This window comes from Poecilia reticulata, chromosome 18 (genome assembly GCF_904066995.2).
Source record: "Poecilia reticulata chromosome 18, P_reticulata-male-v2, whole genome shotgun sequence".
Taxonomy (NCBI): domain Eukaryota; kingdom Metazoa; phylum Chordata; class Actinopteri; order Cyprinodontiformes; family Poeciliidae; genus Poecilia; species Poecilia reticulata.
The window spans coordinates 9625060-9651844 of record NC_088847.1 but is presented as its reverse complement, the minus strand read 5'-3'; the positions used below and the strand labels follow the sequence as shown (position 1 = coordinate 9651844).

At 34.2% G+C, this 26785-nt stretch overlaps 1 protein-coding gene and 1 long non-coding RNA gene across 4 annotated transcripts in view; one reads left to right on the top strand and one right to left on the bottom strand.

Annotated features, from left to right (window-relative positions):
- LOC145548720 (uncharacterized) overlaps positions 1-1518 on the bottom strand; it is an 88445-nt gene extending 86927 nt beyond the window's left edge. The window contains exon 1 of one of the 3 annotated variants that reach the window (XR_014084726.1): positions 939-1518. This is a non-coding gene — a long non-coding RNA (uncharacterized LOC145548720). Of the gene's footprint in view, positions 1-351; positions 679-938 lie in introns of those variants that run through there. The other 2 variants (XR_014084725.1, XR_014084724.1) reach the window with 2 other exon arrangements.
- A 5080-nt stretch (positions 1519-6598) lies between these two features.
- LOC103460890 (Fc receptor-like protein 5) lies at positions 6599-25816 on the top strand. The gene is made up of 20 exons (XM_081599958.1): positions 6599-6847; positions 7141-7173; positions 8530-8793; positions 9795-10064; positions 10419-10670; positions 11864-12127; positions 12584-12835; positions 13641-13907; positions 14842-15090; positions 16260-16526; positions 17293-17541; positions 18834-19112; positions 19505-19804; positions 20869-21132; positions 22350-22466; positions 22601-22616; positions 22703-22758; positions 23114-23164; positions 23390-23449; positions 23777-25816. Exons 1-20 carry the CDS (start codon positions 6811-6813, stop codon positions 23821-23823), a joined length of 3594 nt encoding a protein of 1197 aa, XP_081456084.1. The 5' UTR covers positions 6599-6810; the 3' UTR covers positions 23824-25816.
- The last annotated feature ends 969 nt before the right edge of the window (positions 25817-26785 follow it).

Sequence of the window (26785 nt, the reverse complement as noted above, 5' to 3'; positions counted from 1 at the left end):
GAACTTTTGTGGACTTGGTTACCAGAAAACACGATCATCTCTAAGCAACAGATTAACAGCGTAGCAACAAAAATTCTTATTAATAAAAAAATATAATGTTTCTCCCGCTCTTTTGAAATACCACTTATTTTACACTAACAAGAATTGTGCAGTTGGTCAATTTTGCAGGAAAGTAATTTTTTTGTCATTAATGGCAAATAGGCTATATTAAACACACATTAAACACAAAAGTAAAAATCTCGATTTATACTTCGTGGCAGTTCGTTACCAGAAAAAAACCCGCTTATATCTTAAAACCAAATTAATAATAAGTAGTTTATAAAACAAAAGCTCTTTCGAAATAACGCTTACCTGATTAGATACAAGACATTTACCGTTGGCAAATTTCGCAAAAGTAAATATCTGAAGTTCACTTCGTGGCTCTTGGTTACCAGTAAACACACTCATCTCTTAGTAACAGATTAGCAACAAAAATTGTTATTGTTGAAAAAACATAGGATTTCTTCTGCTCTCTCTCAGATGTTTACTTTATGGAACTTTGTGGAACTTGGTTACCAGAAAACGCGATCATCTCTAAGCAACAGATTAACAGCGTAGCGACAAAGATTCTTATTGATAAAAAAATATGTTTCTCCCGCTCTTTTGAAATACCACTTATTTTACACTAACAAGAATTGTGCAGTTGGTGAATTTCGCATATATATATATATATATATATATATATATATATATATATATATATATATATATATATATATATATATATATATATATTATGTAACTGGTCATAAATGTATTTAACACATTCAACACAAAAATAAAAATCTCGATTTATACTTTGTGGCAGTTCGTTACCAGAAAAAACCCCGCTTATTTCTTAAAACCAAATTAATAACATGTAGTTTATAAAACAGAAGCTCTTTCGAAATAATGCTTACCTGATAAGATATAAGACATTTACAGTTGGCAAATTTTGCAAAAGTAAATATCTGAAGTTCACTTAGTGGCTCTTGGTTACCAGTAAACACACTCATCTCTTAGCAACAAAAATGGTTATTGTTCAAAAAACATAAAATTTGTTCTGCTCTTTTGAATTGGAGTGGAGCGGCAAAGTGAGAAGGATGGAAAAAAGAGAGCAAGGAAAAGACAAAAACTGGACACATTTTGTTCGTCGTCTTGGAGATGAAGCGGAGTTTTTTGTTGGCAGCGATTCAGACCCGCCAAAACTGCCAGCCCATCCAGGAAGCCAGGATAGCAACTCTAATGTTAATCACAATGTGTGAGTTAACTGATTATAAACTGTACCAGCCCCAAGGTTTATATTGGAGCCGCCTGGGAGAGCGGCGCGCGTGATCCGCACCGAGTTGCAAAGATCCAGAGATGCACGAGGCGCTGCGACACGCTGCGCATGCGGCGGCGTCAGCTCGTGCCGCTGCGTGTCCGCTTCAACGCGCACAATGAGCCGAGCTCCGTGCTCATAATAAATTAAAACAAATTCAATAATTTCCATTGGCATGATTTATCACTTCTCTTTTAATTTCTCTTTCTTTCTACAAAAAACTGTATGATAAAAGCTTTCAGGTTGGTGCTTTGGTCTCAGCTAAAGCTTTTTTTGAAGGAAAATTTTATTTACAAAGACTTCAAAATTCATTTTATTTGTCGTTTTGTTTATTTATTTTGGATATTTGAAAGTCCTTCCAGTTGCAGTGTTAAATGTTCATTATAATTTAAAGTTTACTGATATTTCAGATTGTGTTCTTGCATTATAATTTTCCCATTAACATTTATTACTTAAAAATGGTATAAAAACAACAATAATAGTGTTTATCAAAAATCAAAATTTGTTATGGTGACAGGTCTACACACATATGATTCATAGTGTAGTTAGTTTATTGCCATGGATGGCATAGTTACTTTGAAAGAGTAATTTGATCACTGAATGAAAAATTCATCCATCAGCTAGAAAATGTGCATCTCTTTTCCCTCCATCGTTTACGTTTCTGTCGCTGGTGTTACATATGAAACGTATCTCCCCAAGGAAAAAGAAGAGAGCAACAATATGTGTTTTCTAAAAATAATCACAAATACTTAACTTGGATACGTAATTTTAATCTGATTATTGGATTGTAAATTGGCTGCACGTAAACTCGGTGTGAACGAAACCATGGTTCGGCTTTGGAGACGGAGTGCTGCGTCCTTAATATATCCAGCAGATTTATTAGGACGCAGCCCTCTGCTGGTTCCTTGTGGAAAACCGAGAGCAGCTTCCAGTTTTGTTTTGTTTTTTGTTGTTTTTTCAAAAAAAAATTTTGAAGGTGCTAGTATGGTTTTTGAAGGTGCTATAGTCCAAAAAAAAAAACGGTAATTGGTTTTAAAATATTTTTTGAAAATGAATTATCTGCAAATAATGCCATCTTCAAGTGTCTGCTGTAGTAGTGACTAGCGGCGTAATCATGTAATTTTCTTACCACTAGATGGCAGTAGGTACAGAACATTTTACATTAAAACAAGAGAATCAGTGATGCATGAATGTTACAGGAAGCGGTGAGAGCATTGAATCTAGCCTGACTGTGACGACAGTGATGGAAAAGACAGTGAAGCTCAGCAGTAGTTGGAAAGAACATGGGTCCATTTCCCACAACATATCTGTGAAGTGAGCTTCTCAAGCCTGGTTACTATAAAAACTAAAACCACAGAGAAATTGAGAGCTGTTGAGGAAGAGCTTTGTCTTTCTTCAATTTCTGCCAGGAAATCAGCTGTTTTCATCCAAACATGCACAGGTTTCACACCAGGTGGGTAAAATATACAGATATTGACATTTTGTACATGCAACTCTTCATATTGTAACAGTGAATATGAAGTGAAATGTTTCCCAAATATTATTGCTTCTTTCAGAATAAGAATTATTTTCTGTATTCCGGCTAAAAGAACTGTTGTGGATTAGTTTGTAAAACACTTTGAAGTTTTCTACAACTTCTTTAAATTTAACACCACAGTGTTGTGGCACTGTTCAGGTGTATTTTTGAAGTGGATATGTTAAGTGCAATTTGAAATAAGAAATGTAAAATGTGATAAAAATACATTTTTGTGTTTATTTGATTCCTATTCAAGATACTTTGATAAGAATGACTATATTTGTAATATAGGCGGCTACAGAGTATCTTTGTTTGCATTTTTAGCTGGTGGGGTGCCTCGTGATTTTTTCAATTAAAACAATGTACCTTGGCTCAAAAAAGGTTGAAAAACACTGCTATAACTGGATGTGAATATGATTATTCATCACTTATGTAATAATCTGAACATTTCAAGTGTTTACATGCACAGAAGTGTGATTTCCGTATGACAATTGTTAAGAAAATATATTTAAAATAAGCTAGTTTTGAAATTTAACATGACTTGATTGAAATAGCCTAACTATAGTTTTAAAATTTATAACTTATTCTGGCCTATTTACCTTTATTTTACCTGTAGTGAAAGCAGATTGTTTGCCAATATCTCTGATCTGCCCTTTGTCTGTCTGGGAAACAATCAGTAGGAAGTTCTAGCTTTTCACACTGATCTGTGAAAGCCATAAACCAGCAGGAGTTCGGAGAAGCTCTCCTTAGACAATGGGAGCAAATAGCTTTAGAGAGAGGGTCAGAGACAGGTCCTGGTTGGATGAGCAAAGATGCGCCTTATTTGAATAATTTAAAGAAAAGGAGATAAAACTTTCCACACAGAGTAACAAATCAAATTTGCGCTTGCAATTCTCCAAAGACGTCTTTGCTATCTGTTTGTCTTTTTTCTTTTTCTCAGGTAAATTCATGTGTTGTTTGTGCTCTGAGGTTTCTGATGCTTTGTGATGTGCTTTTCTGGTGATAGTATGCATCTGTCTTGAATAAATGCTGATTATTGTGACGCTGTCGTCTCTGTGTGATCTCAGTCCTTACGCACAGCATCTTCTGAATCTGGGCATAGAGAGGATATAACGAGTCAAAAGATTTTTAAAGTTTTAGAATAATTTTTCCTCTCTTAATACAGTATAAAATTTCCATAGCAACATTAAAGTAGATTATACTGAGAGAGCCACCTGATTTATTGTCCTAAAAATTCAAGGTTTAAAATATGAAATAAAACATGATTTGTTTTGCCATCTCCAAAAATATTAAACAACTGAATATTTGAATAACAGAGAGGGAGAGCCAATCAGCAGTGAATCTACTTCAGTGCCCTTTAATAGCCACTAGATGGGGGTACAGACTAATAGTTTAACCATAAAGGCAAAGAGTTTCATCATCCCAGTTTATTGAGGTTCATATTACCGAGTAGAAATTCAACCTGAGCTGTTATTTTGTAATTTTAGCCCTCCTGTTACATTATAATTATACACGCACTAATAAAATCTGTCAATAAAATATTTATGAAGAAGCAGGGAGAAATTTTACAATTTATTGTGGTTTGAATGTCAGATGTGGAATTTCATTGCATCAGGGCTATATGAAAGCAATACGCTGTAATTCTGACTGTGATATAAGTTTGTTCCAGCCATTAGCATATTCTTTGAGAAAAATTGTGTTACATGAGTTTATCAACTTTGTCAGATGAGCTATAAAAGTAAATGAAAAATGAATGGAAGTCAATGCAATATCCATGTAAAAATAAAGACAAACTGTGTGTGTGCGTGCGTGCGTGCGTGTGCGTGCGTGCGTGCGTGTGGGTGTGTGTGTGTGTGTGTGTGTGTGTGTGGGTGTGTGTGTGTGTGTGTATGTGTGAGTGAGTCTCACTTTGCAGCTTCCTTAATAGCTTCATCTGTTTCTAGCTGATCGGTTTTGGTCACTAATCGTTTGTGACGTGTTTAAGGATCCTCCCATGTGTTACTAAAACCTACACAGAGCTAATTTTCAAAAAATATTTATGTTACACATCTTATTGAATTTTACCATCCAGTAAGAATAGATCCTCATCTCTCTTGCATATATTAGTGACTTGGTGTTGGTGCCGTTCTCAGAAATGAGGAAGCAAAAATATTTTAAGCTCTTTTTTAAATGCAGCTGTATTCAAGAAAAATTATTGCTAATCATCGTTGCTTCCTGTTGATATTTGAATACACTTGAACTTCATTCCTTAACCCAGCCTGGAGAACCACATGAAGATATTTAATAGAACAACATGGCTGAGCATGGCCTGTTGGAAATGTACTCAACAAGTAAGCTTATGGCAAAGGAATCATCAACTAAAGGCCAATCATGCACTTTTATAGACTTAGAAATAAGTTTATCCGCAGTTGCTATGAAAATGCTGTCAGTATAAAAATAAGTTAAAAGAAATTTGATTTTGCATCACAGATGTTTGTAGAACGTAAAATTGCCCTCTGTCTCTTTAAGAAGCTGCTCTCCAACACTTCCCCTTTCAGCACTTTGCTTTGGAGCATTAGACTGAGAAGTAGCTCCTGTGATGAGCTTAGCAGACGTGCAGTTCCAACAGGTGCTACCTGCTGCTGGAACATGTTCAAGTTCCCTTCTGCCTCCCTCGTGTAGCTGAGGAACTACATGGGGGAGGCAGAAGGGAAGAGTGCTCTGTGGGGTGGGATCGTGGCTGGGGACTGCAGTTCTAATGAGCAGCTTTGTGTAAATAAACAGCACATTGTATGAACCATCACTAAGACACTTGATCGTGGATAAAATGTGAATTTCAAACTAAGTGTCACAGGTGATTCTATGCCAAATATAACCTGTCCCTGTAGAACAGAAAGCATATAGACTTCACTTATTGTACATTTTACTGGTGGAGATCAGTCTTACTGCACTTGCTTGACAGTCTTACTTCTCCTGTTTTTATTACAGTTCAGTTCATATCTGAATGTGATAATGAGATAATTATCACTATGAGGCTCTTTAGACACAAAGAGGAACCATAAAGTTTCCATCTCCTTTTCGAAGTCAGAAAAAAAAGAACATCTCCATAAAAAAAATAGTATGAACATATCGTCATAGTTGGACAGAAAATCTTTATTTTTCAGCAAAAGAAAACAAATGTTGATAAAGAAATCAAATAAAAATAAAGTGGAAGGAGAAAAGTTGATTTTAAAGACTTATTATCCTCAGCTTCATTCTCTGCATCCATGTTATCGTCTATCAGAGATGGCGGCTCATCAAGGTCATAATCTGGCTCTGACATTTAAGGTTGAACGCCTTGCTGTTGCTCAACTAAGTTTTGTTGGTTTCACTTAACCTCTCTCTCTCTCAAACACAATCACACCAGTATCATCTCCTTTTTCAGTAACATCGTGGTATTCAATGAGTCATTAGCTGCTTTTAATCATATTATAACCCACTGTATCACTTAACAGCACAGAGGCTGCAAATCCACCAGACAGATCATTTGTTCATCACTGAGCTGAGAAGCAGATGAAAGGAAGTTACTTGAAGAAGGTGTGAAACAATATTTTTGAAAAGAATGCAGCAAAAAACAAGAAATTTAAGAATCAAAAAGAAACTGCTCACAAAACCTCAGATTCACATCAAGGTCTTTCTGTACAATATGCATTATTTGCTTAAAGTTACAGTATTTTTATAACCACATTCAGAGTTTTGTTCATGAAACAGGTTGAAATGTCTGCAGTGGACAAGAAATAAAACCCACCAACTGCTGCGGTCAAAGCTGCTGCTGCTGCTCTGAAGTTTGTGTAAAAGGGAAGGAAACACACAGCTATACTGAGAAGCATAAAACATGCTGATGTCATTTATGTGTGACAGATGTAACTTCTGCTTCATTCTTCTAGGTAAAACAACGTAGAAACCTTTCTGATGAGCAGAAGGTCTGGATGTGAGGATGGAGAACGCTCTGCTCTGCATGCTGGGATTTTTCTGTAAGTTCATCACTGACTTTATGTTTAATGATCAAAATGATTCTGCATGAAGGAATTAGAGTTTAACACTGTTTGATCTGTTTCTCTGTCATCTTGACAAGAAGTTATGTCTGTTTCTATGATTAACTCTGACCAGAGGTGGTGGTGTATAAATGCTTTTTGATTTTCTCTCCCTCCCATTATTTATAAAACCCATTAGTAGTTTTACCTGAAATGTCGCTATTGTTCAACAGCGTTGTGAATTTTTTCTTTCAGTTTGGTCAAATCTGATCAGCTTTTATTCTTCATTGCAGTGATCAATAACCTCATGTATGCTCATGCTGATGGTGAGAATCTTTTCTTTTTAAATTGTTCTTTTTTTCAGTTTCTCATACATGAATAACTAACCAAATATTTTCCCTTTAACTGAATATATACAATCAGTTTTAGTTGTTAGATGATCAGATTAATTAAACAATATTGGATTCACTTTTGTTGAATTTATATTTTTTAAGCAAAAAATACTAATTGTAGATTAGATTTGATCATCTCAGCAGGTCAGAGTAAGTCAGAACAAGAGACCAAATAAAGAGGAAGTAGAAACAACCTTATCAGTAAAAAGTCGTCATCATTCTGGTTTGAAGCACAAACTGTTCAGTGTGTTTATTCCTGGTCTCTCCAGTAGTTACATGGAGATATCATGTCTATAACATGTTTAAAACTGAACATTCACATGAGAGGAAACTTAGAGGAGAAACATTTGAACTAAACCTGAAAACTGACAGGTTTTCTCTCTTCAGCGCCATCTGCTGTTTGTCACCTGAAGGGAAAAAGTTCATGTGGACAATAAAATGACTTATTGTCCTTTTCTTTTCACTCAGGTTTATTAATCTCATTAGTTAAATGTTATAGTGACCTGAAACATTGAGTTAATGTTTTTTCATTGAAAACATGCAATTTTACTTTTTTATAATTCTAAACAGGAACAAAAATCAGCTGCTGTTATAGTGAATAAGACTTTTTCGAACAAGATCAATATTTGACTATTAATTTCTATATTTAAAACTATTATTGCGGCATATTCTGTCCTATACAGAATCAGTTTACTTTTGAACGCTTGAGACATGAAAAGTTTCTGGAAATGATTTTGTTGTTAATCTGCATCCCAACTGACCTAAAAGACAAAATGACTAAGATACATTCAGTGATTAATTCCATGTTTTCCAAAAATTTGTAGCTTGTTCCGGAAGAATGGACAGACTGTTTTTGCCATTATTTGTTTAAAATAGTACATTTTTGAAATGTCCAACTTGTTTAAGACTTGCTATGGATTTGAAAGTTAAACTGATTAGTTACATTGTTGAGAAATCTTCAGTGATGGTCACTGTTTTTTTGTTTTTTGTTTTTTAAACAGAAACATACGTCATTCTGATAGCAGACAAAACAACAATACCAGCAGAGGGCAGTGTGACACTGACCTGTACTGTGGAGAAACCTGCTGGTTCATCATATGAACTCTATAGACGAATAGCAGACTTTCTGAGAATTAATCAAGATCAGTTCTTAATTTTTAACTTCTGGAAGTTGAATTTCATAAAATAAAATAAATCAAACTCATTAATCTTCTATTTACGCTCCAGGCACTTCCTAGTTTTTAATTTAATGATGATAATAGTTTCTGTTTTCATTACATTTTTTAATAGTTTCCAGCACAGCTTCAGTGACTCTTCAACACAGCTGGTCTCTGATATACAGAGGAGAGACGGTCACTCTGAGATGTGAGATCCAGAAAGATGAAGGATCTCAGTGGACGTATTATTGGAGGGTTAACAGTGTAGACTATACATCATCCAATGAATACAGGATCAACACATCTACTATGGCCTACAGTGGAGAATATCAATGTTCGGGTAGAAGAGAAAATCAGCTAACAGAATGGAGTGATACCTTCAGACTGTCAGCTTTATGTGAGTCAGACTGATCCTCATTCATACTGAGAATATTCTGTCTTTAGTTTACTGATCTACATAAACAAACCAGAACAGGAAGCATTTCTGATCCAGGAGCCTCATGAAGCTCTCTCGTGATTTCTCTGGTAAACATCAGATATTGAACTGAACTGTAGCATTAGTGGAAAATAGAGAGAGAGTAATATATATAGAAGAATTTTTAGAGAACACATTTTGGAGAACTGTGTCTGTTTTCAAAACTAAACAGATGCAAAGAGAGGAGAGTTAAGATGAACTTAGTAGTTAAAGATAAACACTGAATCAGATTTAGCATCACACCGCTGCAACAAACTGTCTATTGGACAAGATGTTAAAGAGCAACAGGATATATGTTTTGATGTCTGTTTATGGTTTCTCTCCAGTGTGAAATGGATCATATTTAAATGTATATTAACAGAGTTCAACATTAATCGACACCAATAACTGAAATAGTTACATATTTAATCACTATGATGTTTATAAACAAGGTTTACTAGCAGATGTCAGATAAACGACCTTACTATAATTAATACATTTCTAAAAGTATAAAAAGATTATGCAGTGTTCATCTAAGCAGCAACATGATAAAAACATTTCCAGACACAATGTGTCTGGACTGTGTGTTTCTATGATTTTCTTGAGTTCTTTCAGTCTGATGTTAAAAACTCTTCCTGAGTCGTTCAGTCTGGACCTTCATGGTTCTGGACCTCCTGGTTGATAAATACACAAGTAGTTTTAGAAATTATAAGACAAAACTTAATTATTAATGCAGGTTTGAGATTTTGCTTACAATAATGTGATGTCTTTCATCTTGTTATTATTGTATATTTTTAAGACATAATTTAATTCATATTCATCTGACCTGTCAATCATGTTTAGGTTTCATTATTTGTGCTTGGTTCTAGAAGGTAAATTTGTGATTTGTAATATTTATTTAAGTAATAATCTGAATATTTAATTGTATTTATGTTTTGCCACAGCTGATAAACCCAAAGCCACAGTAACACCAGAGAAAATATTCCTGCCAGCAGGGGGCAGTGTGACACTGACCTGCTCTGTTTTTAACTCTGATGGCTGGAAGTTTGACTGGTTCAGACAAGAGTCAGAGTCTTCTACAGCTCAGCCCATCAGAAACAATGAACCAGATAAAATCCTCAGTGTCTCAGATGGAGGAGTTTACAGCTGCAGAGGAGGAAGAGGAGATCCAGTTTTCTACACTGAATACAGCAATGAAGTCGACATTAAAACTGGTGAGACAGACATTAGCAGCTTCAAGCTTTGGATGATTTCTTAGATCAGGTGTTACAAAAGGAATATCTAGGCTGAGATTAGATATTTACAGCTGACAGTATCCTGGTATGGAAAGTATTTGTTAGATTTATGGATTTTAAATTAATGACTTCTATTATATATTACTCATGATTATTCATTGTCTTGTCAAATTAACCTATGTTTTGTGCATTTTCAATGATTTCTTTAATTGAACGTTTTTTGGTTGTTGTTTTTTTTGTAATATTAACCCTTGAATTTAAGGGTCAATAAATTTAACCTGACTTAGCAGGAAAGTTTTTATTTTCTGACCACAGATTTCTTTTTGTGAACAGTCTCCATTTATGTGACCTTGAAACAAAACTGGCCTCATATATTCAGTGGAGAGACGGTCACTCTGAGATGTGAGATCAATGGAGGAGGAGAAACTCAGTGGACGTATGAATGGAGGACAAATGACAAAAACTCTCCAACATCCAGTGAATATAGGATCAACAATATTACTGAGTCTGACAGCGGAGAATACAGCTGTAGAGGAAAAGGAAACAATCGGTTCACACAGTGGACTAATTACTCATTAAGTGTTTGTAAGTAGATCATCTATTGTAGATATGAAATAATTATTTACAATGTTTCATTAAGTCACATCTAAACGGTTCACTTTAAAAAAAAAAACATGAAGCTCTTATGGTGTTCACTAAAGTTCACTTCTGTGATATTCCATAATGTATTTAACATGCAGATTACAGTATTTTCTGTTTAAGACTTTTAAACCAGCTCTACTTTGATGCTGCTGGGCAGCCAGACTTTGTTTTAACCTTTTTACCGTCATGTCAGCACAGATTAGATTCATATATTTATATTCACTTCAACAGGCTGATCCTGAAAGATGAAGATTTACTGAAAAATTAGAAGGAAAATAAATTCAATGCCCAAAGTTTCTTTAGCTCAATTCTATGGAAATAAAGATTAAATCCAGGTGACCTTTTTATAATTCTGGATGTAAGATGAAGAATATTTTAATATTATTTAATATTATTGTTGTGTTTAATAAAAAAGAAGCCAAACCTGGTAGAAAACAAAACACTAAAATTAGAAAGTCTGGAGGATGTTTGAATACAATCAGTTTTAAACTGATCAGAAATGTAGCTTTCTTGGAAGGACAATAGAAAATTAGTGGATGGACCAATACTTTTGCACAATACTGTCTGTATTTTAATAAAGTTTTGACTCTCATATAAAGCCCCTCCATCCTCCAATGAGCCAATAAAAGCTGATGAGGCAGATTGTGATTCTCTGGTCCTGCTGCAGTTTTACCACTGAGTTCAATTCATCTGATTGTCTGAAAGTGTAGGAAAATCACCACTAGACTAAAAATAGTTCAACCTTTAGTTGTCAGCAGCTGTTTCCTTGTTGAATGACTGAGAAGTGATTTGTTCAGTAGAGCTGATTTCCAGCCCAGTTCTCCTGACTGCAGCAGAACATTAGAAGATGTTCTGGTTCAGTTTGGTTCAGTTCAGCTCTGAAGGGATTTGATACAACATGATTTGATTCAATCACAATCAGATTGTTTTGATTTCTGTAATTCATCAATTAATGTGTCGATCAACAGAAGATATTCTAATGTCAATAAACTGCATGTTTATGAGAAAAGATTATTTTAGTGTTAAATTTCAATAAATATGTGAATCCATAACAACCACATGTACTGCTGTTTGAAAACATTTGACAGATAAAATGAGTCAATAGTTGTATTGATCTTTGTCTTTGCCTCAATCAGCAACAAATAAACCCAGAGCCACAATGACAGCAAGTCCAACGATCATACCAGCAGGGGGCAGTGTAACACTGAGATGCTCGGTGGACATGGGTGATGGTTGGAGGATTTACTTGTTCAGACAGGATCCAGATCAGCCAATAGCAATCAGTGAACCAGATGGAGTCTTCATCGTCTCAGATGGAGGTTTTTACACCTGCAGAGGAGGAAGAGGAGATCCAGTTTTCTACACTAAAACCAGCAGAGTGGTCACTATTCATGAGACTGGTGAGTTTAGTTTCTGTTCATCAGTGAAACAAACAAATTATCTTGAACTTGTAAATATGTTTATAGAAGTTTTTCATTTTTGGAATATTAACTAAGTGTAATTTTGTATTACTTAATAATGTTACACAGCATTTTATTGCATGTATTTATTATTTAAAGCTTACATCAATCTGCTGTGAAATGTATTTATTAAGTTTAAAAGTTTTGAAACTGAAGTTGGTATTATTATTTATGTTATGTTTTACAAAAAATATTGCATCTTCTATATGTTTAGAAGACACAGTTGTATTAATAATTTTATTTAATACCCTAATTTATTCTGTTTAAATATTATTTTTTTTTCTTATATCAGTTTGATCTTTGAATTCATTGAATGATTCCCTCCTGAAAACGAGGAAAGGTTTTACTTCTGACTTTATTATTGTTACATTTCTAACCAGAGATTTATGTCAACAGTCAACATTAAACCCACAATAACCAGGAAACCCAACTGGCCTCAGATATTCAGAGGAGAGAGAATCAGTCTGAGATGTGAGATCAGAGGAGGAGGAACTCGGTGGACGTATGAATGGAAAAAAAACAAGATAAACTCTCCACCATTTGATGAATACATGAACATCTCAGCTGGATATAGTAGCAGATTCAGCTGCAGAGGAAAAGGAAACTATCAGTTCACACAGTGGAGTGATGATTTCTCATTAGCTGTCTGTAAGTAGATCATCTGTTACAGACATAGAATGATTATTTACAATGTCAAACTGATGACTTTTTATTGAACATTAAAATGTTTCATGTTGTTTATTATATATAATAAATATATGATTTATTGATTATCTTCTAAGACAAACTAAAATCATTATTTCCCCAATCAGCTGCACATTTATAGTTTTCTCAGTACCATATTCTTCATATTACAAAATTTGGCTTCTGTAATTTATGTCAAATATGATTTGACATAAAATAAGATCTTGTTCACAGATCTTATTGTCTGTGAAATCCAATCCTTCTTTGATGCTGAGCAGCAAGACTTTCTGTTAATTTGCTTATTACAATCTTGGCAGTAAAGACTAAAAAAAGAAAAGTGTAGTGATCCACAGTAAGAAACAATATGATTAACACCTGCTCAGATACTGACTGTGTTTCTGTGATTTTCTTGAGTTCTTTCAGTCTGATATTAAAAACTCTTTCTGAGTCCTTCAGTCTGGACCTCCTGACTGATAAATAATTTATATTTAGAAATAATCTGACAGGGCCTGAATTGTAGTAATCAGTCCTGTTTTGAAGTTTAATCAATTTTACATACTAGTAAAATGTCATTTATTTTCTAATTATGGTATAATGGCATGATGGTAAATATGACCTGTCAGTCTTGTTTAGGATTCATTATTGGTGTTTGGTTCTAGTAACTCAACATTTGATTTATGGCAACATATAGTAATATATGTTTCCATATTAAGATTAGATTGTAACAATAATTTTAATATTTACTTGTTTTTATGTTTTGCATCAACAGCTAATAAACCCAAAGCCACAGTAACACCAGCAACAACATCCCTGCCAGTAGGGGGCAGTGTGACACTGACCTGTTCAGTGAAGGTCTCTGCTGGCTGGAAGATTCACTGGTACAAGAAGTCAGTGTATAATAGATATGAGTTCATCACAAACAATGAACCAGGTGGAGTCCTCAGTGTCACAGAGGAAGGTGTTTACAGCTGCAGAGGAGGAAGAGGAGATCCAGTTTTCTACACTGATTACAGCAGTGAAGTCGACATTAAAACTGGTGAGTTTAATCATTTTAATCATCAACCTAATTAGAGATTCAGTTTGGATCATCAGTTTCTGTCCTACTTCTATAGAAATAGTTCATTTTTGAACCAACAATATCAAATAATAATCACTAGAAACAGACACGCGATGGACTATTTAACAAACCTTTTAAACACAGTGAAAACAAGATTCACGTTATTTATTATAAACAATCTGAAACAAGTTTACCAGAATAACTTGAGAAAAAAACAGTATAATTACAAGCCTATTAGTCACTGAAACAATGAACAGAATGAACCACAATCTTCACTGTGAGATCACAACAACAATCAAATCAAAGATGAACTGTTGTCCCAATCAGATCATTTCCTTATATTAAATAAATCCATCAGTAAAACAAAAATGCTGAGCAGCTGCATAATCCATCTTATGTGAACACGATGCTTCTGTCAAGATGTCGCTCTGCATAAGGGCACATCCTCACATGGATCGATGTTTTCAATGTTTTTATCTTTTTATTTTTAAAATCTTTTTCAAAATCTCTTTCTCTGTTTTTATTTTTATTTTAATCATGTAAAGCACTTTGAAATGCCTTCCTGCTGAAATGTGTTACACAAATAAAATTTGATTGATTGATTGATTGATTGTCATGATCAGATGTCTGAGACTTTAGATATTTCTTGTTGGACATTTTAAAACATAAACCACATGTGGCTCTGCTGCAGTTAATGGAAGATTTGCTGTATTATATTTTACCTGTATGAATATGTCAAAGACTTTAACTCTCAGGTAAAATCTGTTCTCTGCTGGAACTAATTTGTCATTTTGAGTTTTAAATGTAAAATTGCAACAATGCTGCAATTTGTGACATAATATGATTAACATCAACACAGCAGGAAAAGTTTTACTGCTAATGTTTTTTATTAGATATTTTTTTATGTGAACAGTCGACATTAAACCCAGGTTGACCCTGAAACCCAACTGGTCTCCAATATATAATGGAGAGACGGTCACTCTGAGCTGTGAGATCAGAGGAGGAGGAACTGAGTGGACGTATGAATGGAAACCAACCACGTTAAATTATTCTCCAACATCCAGTGAATACAGGATCAGCAAAGCTCACAGTGGAACATTCAGCTGCAGAGGAAAAGGAAACCATCAGTTCACACAATGGACTCAATACTCATTAACTGTTGGTAAGTAGATCATCTGTTATAGACATGAAGTTATTATTTACAATGTTCCATCAAGTTGCAATTAAAAAGGTCACTTTTCCTAACATTTGTTGACCACATATTTTAGTTTAGCTTTTCACACACAGAAATTAAAAATCAATGTTTCCCTTTCTTTCAAATCATTCATTGATCAACTTGATCAATGAATGATTGGTCATTCATTAATCAAAAGAAAAAATCATTTCATAGATTTATGCCAAATAAAAGGTTGATGCTAAAAGACAAAGATTTCTTGACAGAGAAAGAGGAGCACTGACCCGTTACACAATGTGTGTTTTATGTTTTTGACAGTTCTATAGCAATAACATAATTTCAGGTGACATTTTGTTTAATTCTGGATTTAAGACAAATTTCCTGTTAAAGTACTTGTTGTTAATAATAAATAAACACAATAAATAAATCAACATTGCTTGGAAAGTCTGGAGGAACTTTAAAAACAATAACTTTTATAGATGACAGAAAGTTTAAATATTTGAAGGAGAATTTAAACTTTAGTTGTCAGCAGCTGTTTCCTTGTTGAATGACTGAGAAGTGATTTGTGCAGTAGAGCTGATTTCCAGCCCAGTTCTCCTGACTGCAGCAGAACATTAGAAGATGTTCTGGTTCAGTTTGGTTGAGTTCAGCTCTGAAGGGATTTGATACAACATGATTTGATTCAATCACTATCAGATTATGATTATTATGATTTATTATAATTTCTGTGTTTAAAAAATGATTTGCAGTGATCCTCAGTAAGCAACAACATGATGAAGTTCTGTCCAGACACTGACTGTGTGTTCCTGTGATTTTCTTGAGTTCTTTCATTCTGATTTTAAAAACTCTTCCTGAGTCGTTCAGTCTGGACCTTCATCCTTCTGGACATCCTGGTTGATAAATACACAAATTGTAACTTTAGAAATTATCTGAACTTTTTTAATCAGTGCAGGTTTGAGATTTTGCTTGCATGAATCAGATGTCTAGAGTGTTATCATTATTATATACTTTTAGAATATAATTTATTTCATAATTATTATAAGCATGATGATAGAACAGACCTGTCAGTCTTTCCTAAGCATTCATTATTTGTGTTTGGTTCTAGTGGCTTAAGATTTTATTCTGAATATTTATTTGTTTTTGTTTTACTTCAACAGCTAATAAACCTAAAGCCACAGTAACACCAGCAATAACATCCCTGCCAGCAGGGGGCAGTGTGACACTGACCTGTTCAGTGAAGATCTCTGCTGGCTGGAAGTTTTACTGGTACAAGAAGTCAGTGTATAATAGATATCAGTTCATCACAAACAATGAACCAGGTGCAGTCCTCAGTGTCACACAGGAAGGTGTTTACAAATGCATAGGAGGAAGAGGAAATCCAGTTTTCTACACTGATTACAGCGATGAAGTCGACATTAAATCTGGTGAGTTTAATCATATTAATCATCAAAATAATTAGAGATTCAGTTTGGATCTTCAGTTTCTGTCCCAGTTCTATAGAAATAGTTCATTTTTGAACCAACAATATCAAATAATAACCAGGAACAGACAAGCAATTAAGTATTTAACAAACCTTTAAATACAATGAACCCAACATTCATGCTATTTTATATAAACAATCTGGAACAAGTTTACCAGAATAACTTGAGAGAAAACAGTATAATTACAAGCCTATTAGTCACTGAAACAATGAACAGAATGAACCACAATCTTCACTGTGAGATAACAACAACAATCAAATCAAAGATGAACTGTTGACCCAATCAGATCATTTCCTTATATTCAATAAATCCATCAGTAAATCAAAAATGCTGAGCAGCTGCATAATCCATCTTATGTGAACATGATGCTTCTCAAGCTCAGATGTCTGAGACTTTAGAGATTTCTTGTTTGTCCAACATGAACCAAATCAAATTACATTTTGAAACATAAACCACATATATGGCTCTGCTGCAGTTAATGGAAGATTTGCTGTATTATATTTTACCTGTTTGAATGTGTCAAAGACTTTAACTCTCAGGTAAAATCTGTTCTCTGCTGGAACTGATTTGTCATTTTGAGTTTTAGATGTAAAACTTGCAACAATGTTGCAATTTGTGACATAATGTAATTATCATAAACATAGCAGGAAAAGTTTTACTGCTATTTTTTATATTACATTTCTAACCAGATATTTCTTTATGTGATCAGTTTCCATTAAACCCAGTGTGACCCTGAAACCCAACTGGTCTCCAATATATAATGGAGAGACGGTCACTCTGAGCTGTGAGATCCAGGGAGGAGGAACTGAGTGGACGTATGAATGGAAACCAACCAGGTTAAATTATTATCCAACATCCAGTGAATACAGGATCAGCAAAGCTCACAGTGGAACATTCAGCTGCAGAGGAAAAGGAAACCATCAGTTCACACAATGGACTCAATACTCATTAACTGTTGGTAAGTAGATCATCTGTTATAGACATAAAGTTATTATTTACAATGTTCCATCAAGTTGCAATTAAAAAGGTCACTTTTCCTAACATTTGTTGACCACATATTTTAGTTTAGCTTTTCAAACACACAAATTAAAAATCAATGTTTCTTTCTTCTTCAAATCATTCATTGATCAACTTCTAAGAAAAACAAAAATAATTTTTTGCTCCAATCAGCTGCATATGTACAATTTTCTCAGTAAAACAATTTTGTAAAGTTTAAATTGCAATTCTGTGATATTTAATCCAACTTTTTATGTCTCTGATTATCTTATTATCTCTGTAAGACATTTAAACCAGCCAGGCTGGCAGCCAGACTTTCTTTTACCCTTTTTACCGTCCTGCCAGATGCAGATGAGATTTTATACAATTATGTTGAATAATATCTTGATGCTGAAAGATAAAGATTTCTTGAAAGAGAATAAGGAGCACTGACCCATTACATAATGTGCGTTTTATGTTTTTGACAGTTCTATAGATATAAAATAAATCCAGATCACATTTTGTATAATTCTGGATTTAAGATGAAAAAGATAAAGAGTTGTTAATAATATATAAATAAAATAAAATAAATCAACACTGAGATTGCTTGGAAAGTCTGGAGGAACTTTGAAAACAATAACTTTTAAAGATGACAGAAAGTTTAAATATTTGAAGGTATATTTAAACTTTAGTTGTCAGCAGCTGTTTCCTTGTTGAATGACTGAGAAGTGATTTGTTCAGTAGAGCTGATTTCCAGCCCAGTTCTCCTGACTGCAGCAGAACATTAGAAGATGTTCTGGTTCAGTAGTTTGGTTCAGTTCAGCTCTGAAGGGATTTGATACATGAATTGATTCAATCACTATCTGATTATTATGATTTCTGTTTTTTTTATTGAATATGTAAGTCCATAAAGATCACATATGCTGTTAAAAACATTTGACAGAATAAATCTGTGAATTGTTGTATATTCATACAAAAGTTAAGAAACGTGTCTCATGTGTTCTTTAGACTCACTTCTGTCAAATATTAGAAGTTAAATTAAAACAATTACGTTTTAAAGTGTGATTTGAGGGAATAAAATGCATACTTTGTTAGAATTAACTTGCTTCAAAAAATATTATACAGTGGATATGAATTGTACTTGTCCAATTCATATCCACTTAAAAAAATCAAATGATGTTTTTTAAGTGGTGCTATATAAATGAATCAAATTAAATGACATTGAAACGAGTCAAATTATGATATTTTAGTTCTATTTGTCTTTTTCTCAATCAGCTTCAAATAAACCCAGAGCCTCACTGACAGTGAAGGACACAATCATACCAGTAGGGGGCAGTGTAGCACTGACCTGCTCTGTGGACATTGGTGAAGGCTGGAAGAATTACTGGTTCAGACATTCACATCGTACAGCTCGGGACATAATAAACAATAAACCAGATGGATTCCTCAGCGTCTCAGATGGAGGTGTTTACAGCTGCAGAGGAGGAAGAGGAGGAAGAGGAGATTCCGTTTTCTACACTGAATACAGCACAAAGGTCACCATTCATGAAACTGGTGAGTTTAGTTTCTGTTCATCAATAAAAAAACAAATTGATTGATTGACTCTTTGTTTACCAACAGAGTAAAACTAACAAGAAAAGGATAAAATGTAGTTTTTATTTATAAAGTCTGAAAATTTAATCCAATGGATTTAAGATCAGGGTGTATCCTGCCTTTGACCAGAAACTGCTGGAGATAGAAACCATTAAAGACAATCAGCTGTAAACAATGGATGAATATTTGTTAAGATTTATAATCACTAAACTGTTGCCATTTTAAGTAAATCTCATAAGTGTCATTAAAATCATTTAGAAATTAAGTTTATAGTATATTTTGATATGCAGCATTTTAGTCTGTCAAATTTTAAAATAATAATATTAATGTTTCTTGATGTTTGATTTCAACAGGTAAACTTGTTCCTGTCCTCTCTGTGTCTCCATCATGGCTGAATCCTGGAGCCTCAGTGACTCTGAGCTGTGAGGTTCAACCTCAGGATACAGGATGGAGGTTCTACTGGTATAAAGCTGTTCCTGACTCATCAGTCAGAAATTATAGTTTTGAGCTGCTTCCTAACGGCACCAATGGTACTGAACAGAACTACATCATTAATGGATCGACTCACACAGCAGGATTTGTGTGCAGAGCAGGAAGAGGAGAACCAGTGAACTACACTGAATACAGCGAACCAAAGTTTGTCTGGTCTGCAGGTCAGTTTAATTCTCTCTATGTAAAACAGCCAATATATTGTGACAGCATAGTATGAGCCATATAATCTGCGAAAAAATCCATTTCCTCAGTCTTGTTCCAGTGCTCCCATTTCAAACTACACAAATACACAGGTTGGTCAGATCTAGAAGGAGGGTCCTAGCGCTGTCAAATAATCTTGTGTACACGCTGCTCACATCCTCCTCGTTGCTCTCTTCTTCGTTACATCTAGTTAACCACACTAAAGCCCGCCATGAATGCTCTCGCTCATTAGCATGGACACTTATGAAGGCAAATAAACAGTTAAACGGTAAGTTGTTTTTCCACCATTAGCACATTGAGCAGCATGTACCTGAAGGTGATTGGCTGCACAAACATGCTCCTTCTGGCTGATTGGTTGTTTCTGTCCGAGCTGTGGATATTTGCAGACTGCGTTAGTAGCACTGTTAGGAGGTGGACTTTACTGCATCTTCACTAAAAAAGATCAGAGCAAACATTTTGGCAAGCTGATAAAAGTCCAATGGTTAATTTTATAACCAGCCAAATGGCTTAGGCCAGTGGTGCCCAAAGTGGATCCTTGAGGGCCGACATTCTCCTGCATGTTTTAGTTCTCTCCCTGGTGGTAGTAACAACCTCCTCAGCAAGTCATTGTTCTTCTAAGGCAGTGTTTCTCAATTCTGGTCCTCAGGCCCTCCTGCCCTGCATGTTTTAGGTGTTTCCCTTCTGCCACACACGTGGGCTGAATATTTGTGTGATTAACAGGCTTCTGCAGTACTTGATGGTGATGTAATCATTTGAATCTGCTGTTCTGGAATAGAGGCACATCTAAAACATGCAGAGCAGGGGAGCGTGAGGACTGGAATTGGGAAGCACTGTTCTAAGGTCTTCTAATGAGCCATCATTTGATTCAGGTGTGTTAAACCAGGCAGAGAACTAAAACATGCAGGATGCCGGCCCTCGAGGACCAACTTTGTGCACCACTGGTTTAGCCTATCTCTAACTAGCTGACTGGCTGGCTATAAGAGTGATGTTTGTGATCTCAGCTAAAATCCTGTCTTGTTTCCAGATCCTCATCCAGCAGCTTCTCTCTCAGTGAATCCTGACAGAGTTCAACACTTCAGCTCTGAGTCTGTGTCTCTGATCTGTGAGGGAAACTCTACTTGGAGAGTGATGAGGTTTACAGAAACAGATTCACTGTCAGACTGCTCCATCTGGGGGAAAATGAATGGATCCACAAGTACCATCAACATAAACCAGTCTGATAGTGGAGTTTACTGGTGTGAGTCTGGATCAGGAGAGTTCAGCAACGCTGTCAACATGTCTGTACATGGTGGGTTATGATGTATGAACTTTTCCTTATGCCTCAACTTTGAATGTACGTTTGAGTGCATGTGCTGCTTTTATAAATATTTTGAATATTTGTCACTTGAGCTCGTCATAATGTGTGCTACAACATGACGAGATCATGTTACAGCAGGTAAAGTGCAAAATGTTTACTGATTTAACTTTATGAAGTTTATTTTATACCCCGCCTCTCGCCCGAAACGTTGGCTGGAGATGGGCACCAGCACCCCTCCCGACCCCACTGAGGGAAAAAGGGTGCAAGAAAATGGATGGATGGATGGAAGTTTATTTTATCTTCAAACATAAAAACTCTGTTTGACATTAAAGACTCCAGATGTGATTCACCTCCTAGACAGCTGGTGCTACTGCTGTTTTTTAAATTGTGTCCGTATTTCTTGAAATGTAGCTGTGTCAGAAAATATTTTCTTTAGGATTGGTAGATGGTAGATGTGGCTTTTAGTGGTCATGAGATTAAGAAGAAGAAAGACGGAGAGCAACTGCATCAGCGCTTGGAGGAGGAACGATTTACATCCTAGTCGATTCTTTGACTAGAATTGAAGAAATTATCTTCATTTTTTGTCACTTTGACTTGATTTCATGTAATTAAAGTGCATTTAGATGTATTTCACACAACATTTCACCAGAGTCTCTTGGTTGTTATAGTCGATGGAAAAGCTCCACCTTAATTATAACCTCTTTATGTTGGAGAATATTTAATCATCACTGGTCACCACAAGCAAGCAGTGATCAGGTGAAGGGATCACACACAGATTGGCTTTTACAATACACTGACCCTTAGAGAAAGATTTAAAACTATCCTGGAAACGGAAATAAAATATTACAAGCATTGACAAAGAAAATATCAGCTTATCATGGAAAAAACATGATGATCTGTGATCAGCAGGTCTGGATTTTCACTTGAGGAAAATTAAAAAATCTGAATCAAAAGTTTGTTTTAAGTATGTTTCCATATTCCCTGCCAGTAAAGAGGTGAAGAGGATAAAAGTATTTGATGCATTTTAGTCAGTAAAACTAATTAGTTGTTGGAGAAGAACAAGGTGATCACTGATTAGGTTGATGTGGATCTGCTGCAGGTTCTGATTATGTTCAGATTTGAAATCAGATTTTTACAAAACAGAGGATGATGTCATGAAACCTGCAGTTAAATAATATTTATTCATTTTTAATGTTTCTTATTTTCAGTAACTGCATCCAGTCCTGTCAGCTCTTCATTTCCTGTCATGTTGATCATTAGACCAGTTGTTGGAATCGTTGTCATGACTCTCCTGTTCTTGTTGTGGCGCTTCAGACGGTCCAGAGGTGAGACATTTTTCTGACAATACTGGATCAGATTCAGTGAAATACTTTTTGTTCAAATGTTTCAAATTTATTGTGATGTTTTAAGATGGACGGAACTTATTAAAAAAAATTTAAATGTGTTTTTATCCCTGCAGATTTAAGCAGTAACAGGTCAGTAAAAACCATCTGTTATCTCTTTAATCTTGAATCAAAAATAATTACTTTCATGAAAACATTAAAGTTTTGTTTATTTTCAGACTGAATCAAGCAGAGACCCAGAATGACGGTTCTGTTTACAGCTCTCTGCTTCATGGTTCGTCTCACATTAAACATCTTTATGATTAATTGGGATTTATATTTACTCATTTTACTGATGAATAAGTTTCTGGAACAAACAAAATAAATAATTAAACACAGAGTGAATCAGGTTTCTACATTAATGGTGCTTGCATAGAAAAAAATATTCTGACATAATTGATCCATAATTACTACTCTTCATTAGAGTAACATAAAAATACAAAATTCACAAGTAAATGTCCAAATATTGTCAGGAAACATATTAAAATAATCAAATAGAGCTAAAATCAAACCATGAGAACATCAACTTTGTGAAATCATTTGATCTATTTCCAGTCATTTGAACTTTGACCTTGTTTTATTGTCTTTAGGTGACTCTTCCCTCTATGAGACAATCCAACTCAGCAGAGCCTCAGGAAACGGTAAAGTAAATGTTTTATAGCAGAAAGAGATTCAACATCTGGATGATTTAAAAAGACTGATGATGGAAAATACAGAAATATTTCAAATGAAGATGAATCCAAACATGTTAATCAAAAAACTTAAATACTTCAGTTACTCCAACATATTGGATATAAGAAAACTAAGATTGTTTCTCAATATTAAGTTTCTCTTTTTGTTTGATTCCCAATTTATTCATCTGACAGTTTCAGCAGAGATGATTCATCATCCAGCAGAAGATTCTGACTATGATGATGTTGACCAAGGTAATTATAATTTAACATCTACATAATAACTGTAGTCATAACACAGACAAAATTACTAATCAAAACAAAGGACAATAAAATAGGTAGATTGATTCTGCATTGATCTTTATGCATTTTTATCCAATGTTTATTTTTAGATGAATCAAAACAGATCATCTATTAATATCTTCAAATTCTATCAATCTTTGATATGCTGCATACGATTTAAAGTAAATGACTTAAATAGAGTTAAAAATCTAATTTTATATTAGAAAATGTTCAAGTCTCAAAAACTAACACATTTTTAATGCTGAGAAATATCTCACTAAATTATCTCTCCATTGACAGAAAAACAGAATTCTGCAGCAACAGACCCAGCAGTGTCAACTGAATGATTCTCCTGCATGAGATAAAAGCTGTTTTCTTGGATAATCCCATATTTTTGTAAATGTATGTTTTTATTTTGAACATGATGGAAATATAAAACCACACACACAAACCAGGAATGCAAAAGACACTTTTTTGTACTACAATATTCTTAACATGCTCGAAACAGAGTAGGAAGAAGTAAGAAACTTATGAACTCCATAAACACATACAGTATTTTTAAATGAACTCATTAAATCAATTAAAAAAATAAACAAGTTAATTAATTAATTTTTCCTTTTTATCTGGGTTTACATGTATAAATATACATGTGTTAGCCTCTACTTACATAAACACATTAGTACTATCTCGCTCACCCATATTTCTGTATCTTGCGAAAATGACCTTGTTCTCCTTTTAAATTGTATTAAATTTTGACTGTTTTAACTCATTTAACTTGTTCCATAACTTTATACATAAACTGAAATACAAAAGCTTTTTCTTGTTGTTCGTAAACTACGAATCTTTAAGTTTGACTTTAAACCCCTTAAGTTAAATCCTCCTTCTCTTTCTAAAAACATGCTCTGAGCTCAGTTTGCAGTTTATTAGATGTCTTAAACACAATTTGAGCAATTTTAAATTCCAGATTTAAGAATTCTAGATTTTAAGAATAACAGGTTTGTGTGTTCATTATATCCAACATTATGGATGATTCTAATGGCTGGTTTCTACAGGATACTTAGGATGTAAAGAGATTTTTTATTAATTCCCCACACTTCTGAACAATATGTGAAATATGGCAAAATCAGAGTTATATAGAATAGAATATGAAGTTATTTATTATTCAGAATAGCTTTAGGATCGATATGCTTCAACTTAGTTTATCCCGTAAATGTTTGATATGAGGTTTCCAACTAATTTTGTCATCTATTATAACACAGAGAAACTTATTAACATAAACCCTTAGAGTTACTCCCTCTACCTGAACTTGAATTTGAGCTTTTTTGTAGCAGTTTCCAAAAACCATCATTTTAGTCTTGTCCAAATGTAGTGATAATTTATTATTGTCAAACCATTTCTTTAATTTATTGATTTCTGAGGTGACTATGGACATTAGTTGTAAGTTTTCACCAGAGACTAGAATATTTGTGTCGTCAGTAAATAACAGAGTTTAATAAATTAGACACTTTGCTTATGTAATTTCTATACAAATTAAATAAAACTGGTCCCAGTACTGACCCTTGAGGTTCCCCACATGTAATCTCCAGACAATCAGATTCAATATCTCCCATTTTCACTAATTGTTTTCTGCTCTTTAAATAACTCCTCATCCTGTTCAAAACCTCTCCTCAAATTCCATGATGTTCTAATTTTTTAATTAAGATATCATGATTTATTGTGTCAAAATCTTTCTTTAGGTCTCTGAATACCCTTACAGCTAATTTCTAACTATCTGTTGCTTTGGTAATTTTTTCTTCTAAGTCATTTACGGCTGGTGATGTTGACCCATTTGCTCTGAATCCATATTGACTACTGTAGAGTAGTGTATGTTAATTTTATGTTTTTCTATGATTTTTTTTCTATTCTCTTCATAAAATGTTCTTCTAGAACTTTAGAGAACCGAGAGAGAAGAGAGAGACAGGCCTGTAGTAGTTTGTGAAGAGGTGATTATTGCCAATTTTATACGTTATTATGATCTTTGCTATTTTTGTTTTGTTGGGAAATTGTCCCATCTGGAATGATAAATTACAAATGTAAGTTCATGATTTATTAATTATAATGATTATTTTTATATGATTTATTGTAAATCTGTGTGAACTAAAATGGATTGCAAATATTTTTTGTTTGCATGCATTGTTCATTGTTAATGTAAGAGAAAAATATCATATTCATATTTGAGATGATTTGATTCTGTTAAATGTTAACATTTAAATGTGTGACACAAATTTTGCTTTCATAAGTCTCTTTGGTGATTAAATATTTGTAAGGTACTTTCAGAATTGTGATTGTAAATAAATGCCAAATAAATCTATTGTAATGCCATTTAACAGCCACTAGATGGTGATACAGACTAGTAATTTAACCGTGAAGGTACAGAGTTTCATCATCCCAGTTTATTTTTGAACTGTTCATATTTATGACAAGCAACACAAAACGAATGTATATAGGAACCAGAACCAGAAGCTATAATTTTCTAAACTTAACCCTCCTGCTATATTATGATTATAAATGCATTAATAAAATCTGTCAATGAGATATTTATGAAGAAGCAGGAAGAAACTTTAAAACTTCTTGAATTCTGACTGTTGACATAAGTTTCTGCCTTATGTCAACATAAGGCAGAAACTGTTGGAACCTTTTAGTGTTGGAACTAAAAGGTTCCAACACTTGTTGGAACCTTTTAGTTCCAACAAGTGTTTGCTACATGCTGCTGCTGCTAATCTGGAGGAGCAACATGGAGGAGGCAGAAGGAAAGAGTTCACTGTGTGGGAGAGATTGGCTGAGGACTGCAGCTATAAGTAGAAGATTTGTGCAAATAAATGGCACATTTTATGAACTTAACACTTGATTGTGGATAAAATGGGAATTTTGACACATAATTTGTCCCTGTAGAACAGAAAGCATAGAGAGACGTCACTTATTATACATTCTGATGCTGGTGATCAGTCTGACTGCATTTGCTTCACACAGTCTTACTTCTATTTTTATTATAGTTCAGTTCATATCTGATTGTGGTAATGAGGTAATTCTCACTATGAGGCTCTTTAGACACGAAGAGGAACCATAAAGTTTCTGTCTGTCTGTTCTCACAACCTAGAAACCAGAAAAAAACAAAAACATCTCTATAAACAGACAGTAGAAGCATATTGTCACTGTTGGACAGAAAACATTTTATATAGAAAATTTAAATTTTTCAACAACAAAAAACATACAGAAAAACTACATCAAATGAAAAAAAACTAGAAAAAGAAAAATTGATTTGAACCAGTT

Excerpts from the sequence above, each read along its gene's own strand:
- LOC103460890 (XM_081599958.1), top strand. The coding sequence starts at position 6,811 with ATGGAGAACGCTCTGCTCTGCATGCTGGGATTTTTCT. Across the intron at positions 8,794-9,794 it reads CTTCAGACTGTCAGCTTTAT|CTGATAAACCCAAAGCCACA; the intron begins GTGAGTCAGACT and ends GTTTTGCCACAG. Across the intron at positions 16,527-17,292 it reads TGAAGTCGACATTAAATCTG|TTTCCATTAAACCCAGTGTG; the intron begins GTGAGTTTAATC and ends TTATGTGATCAG.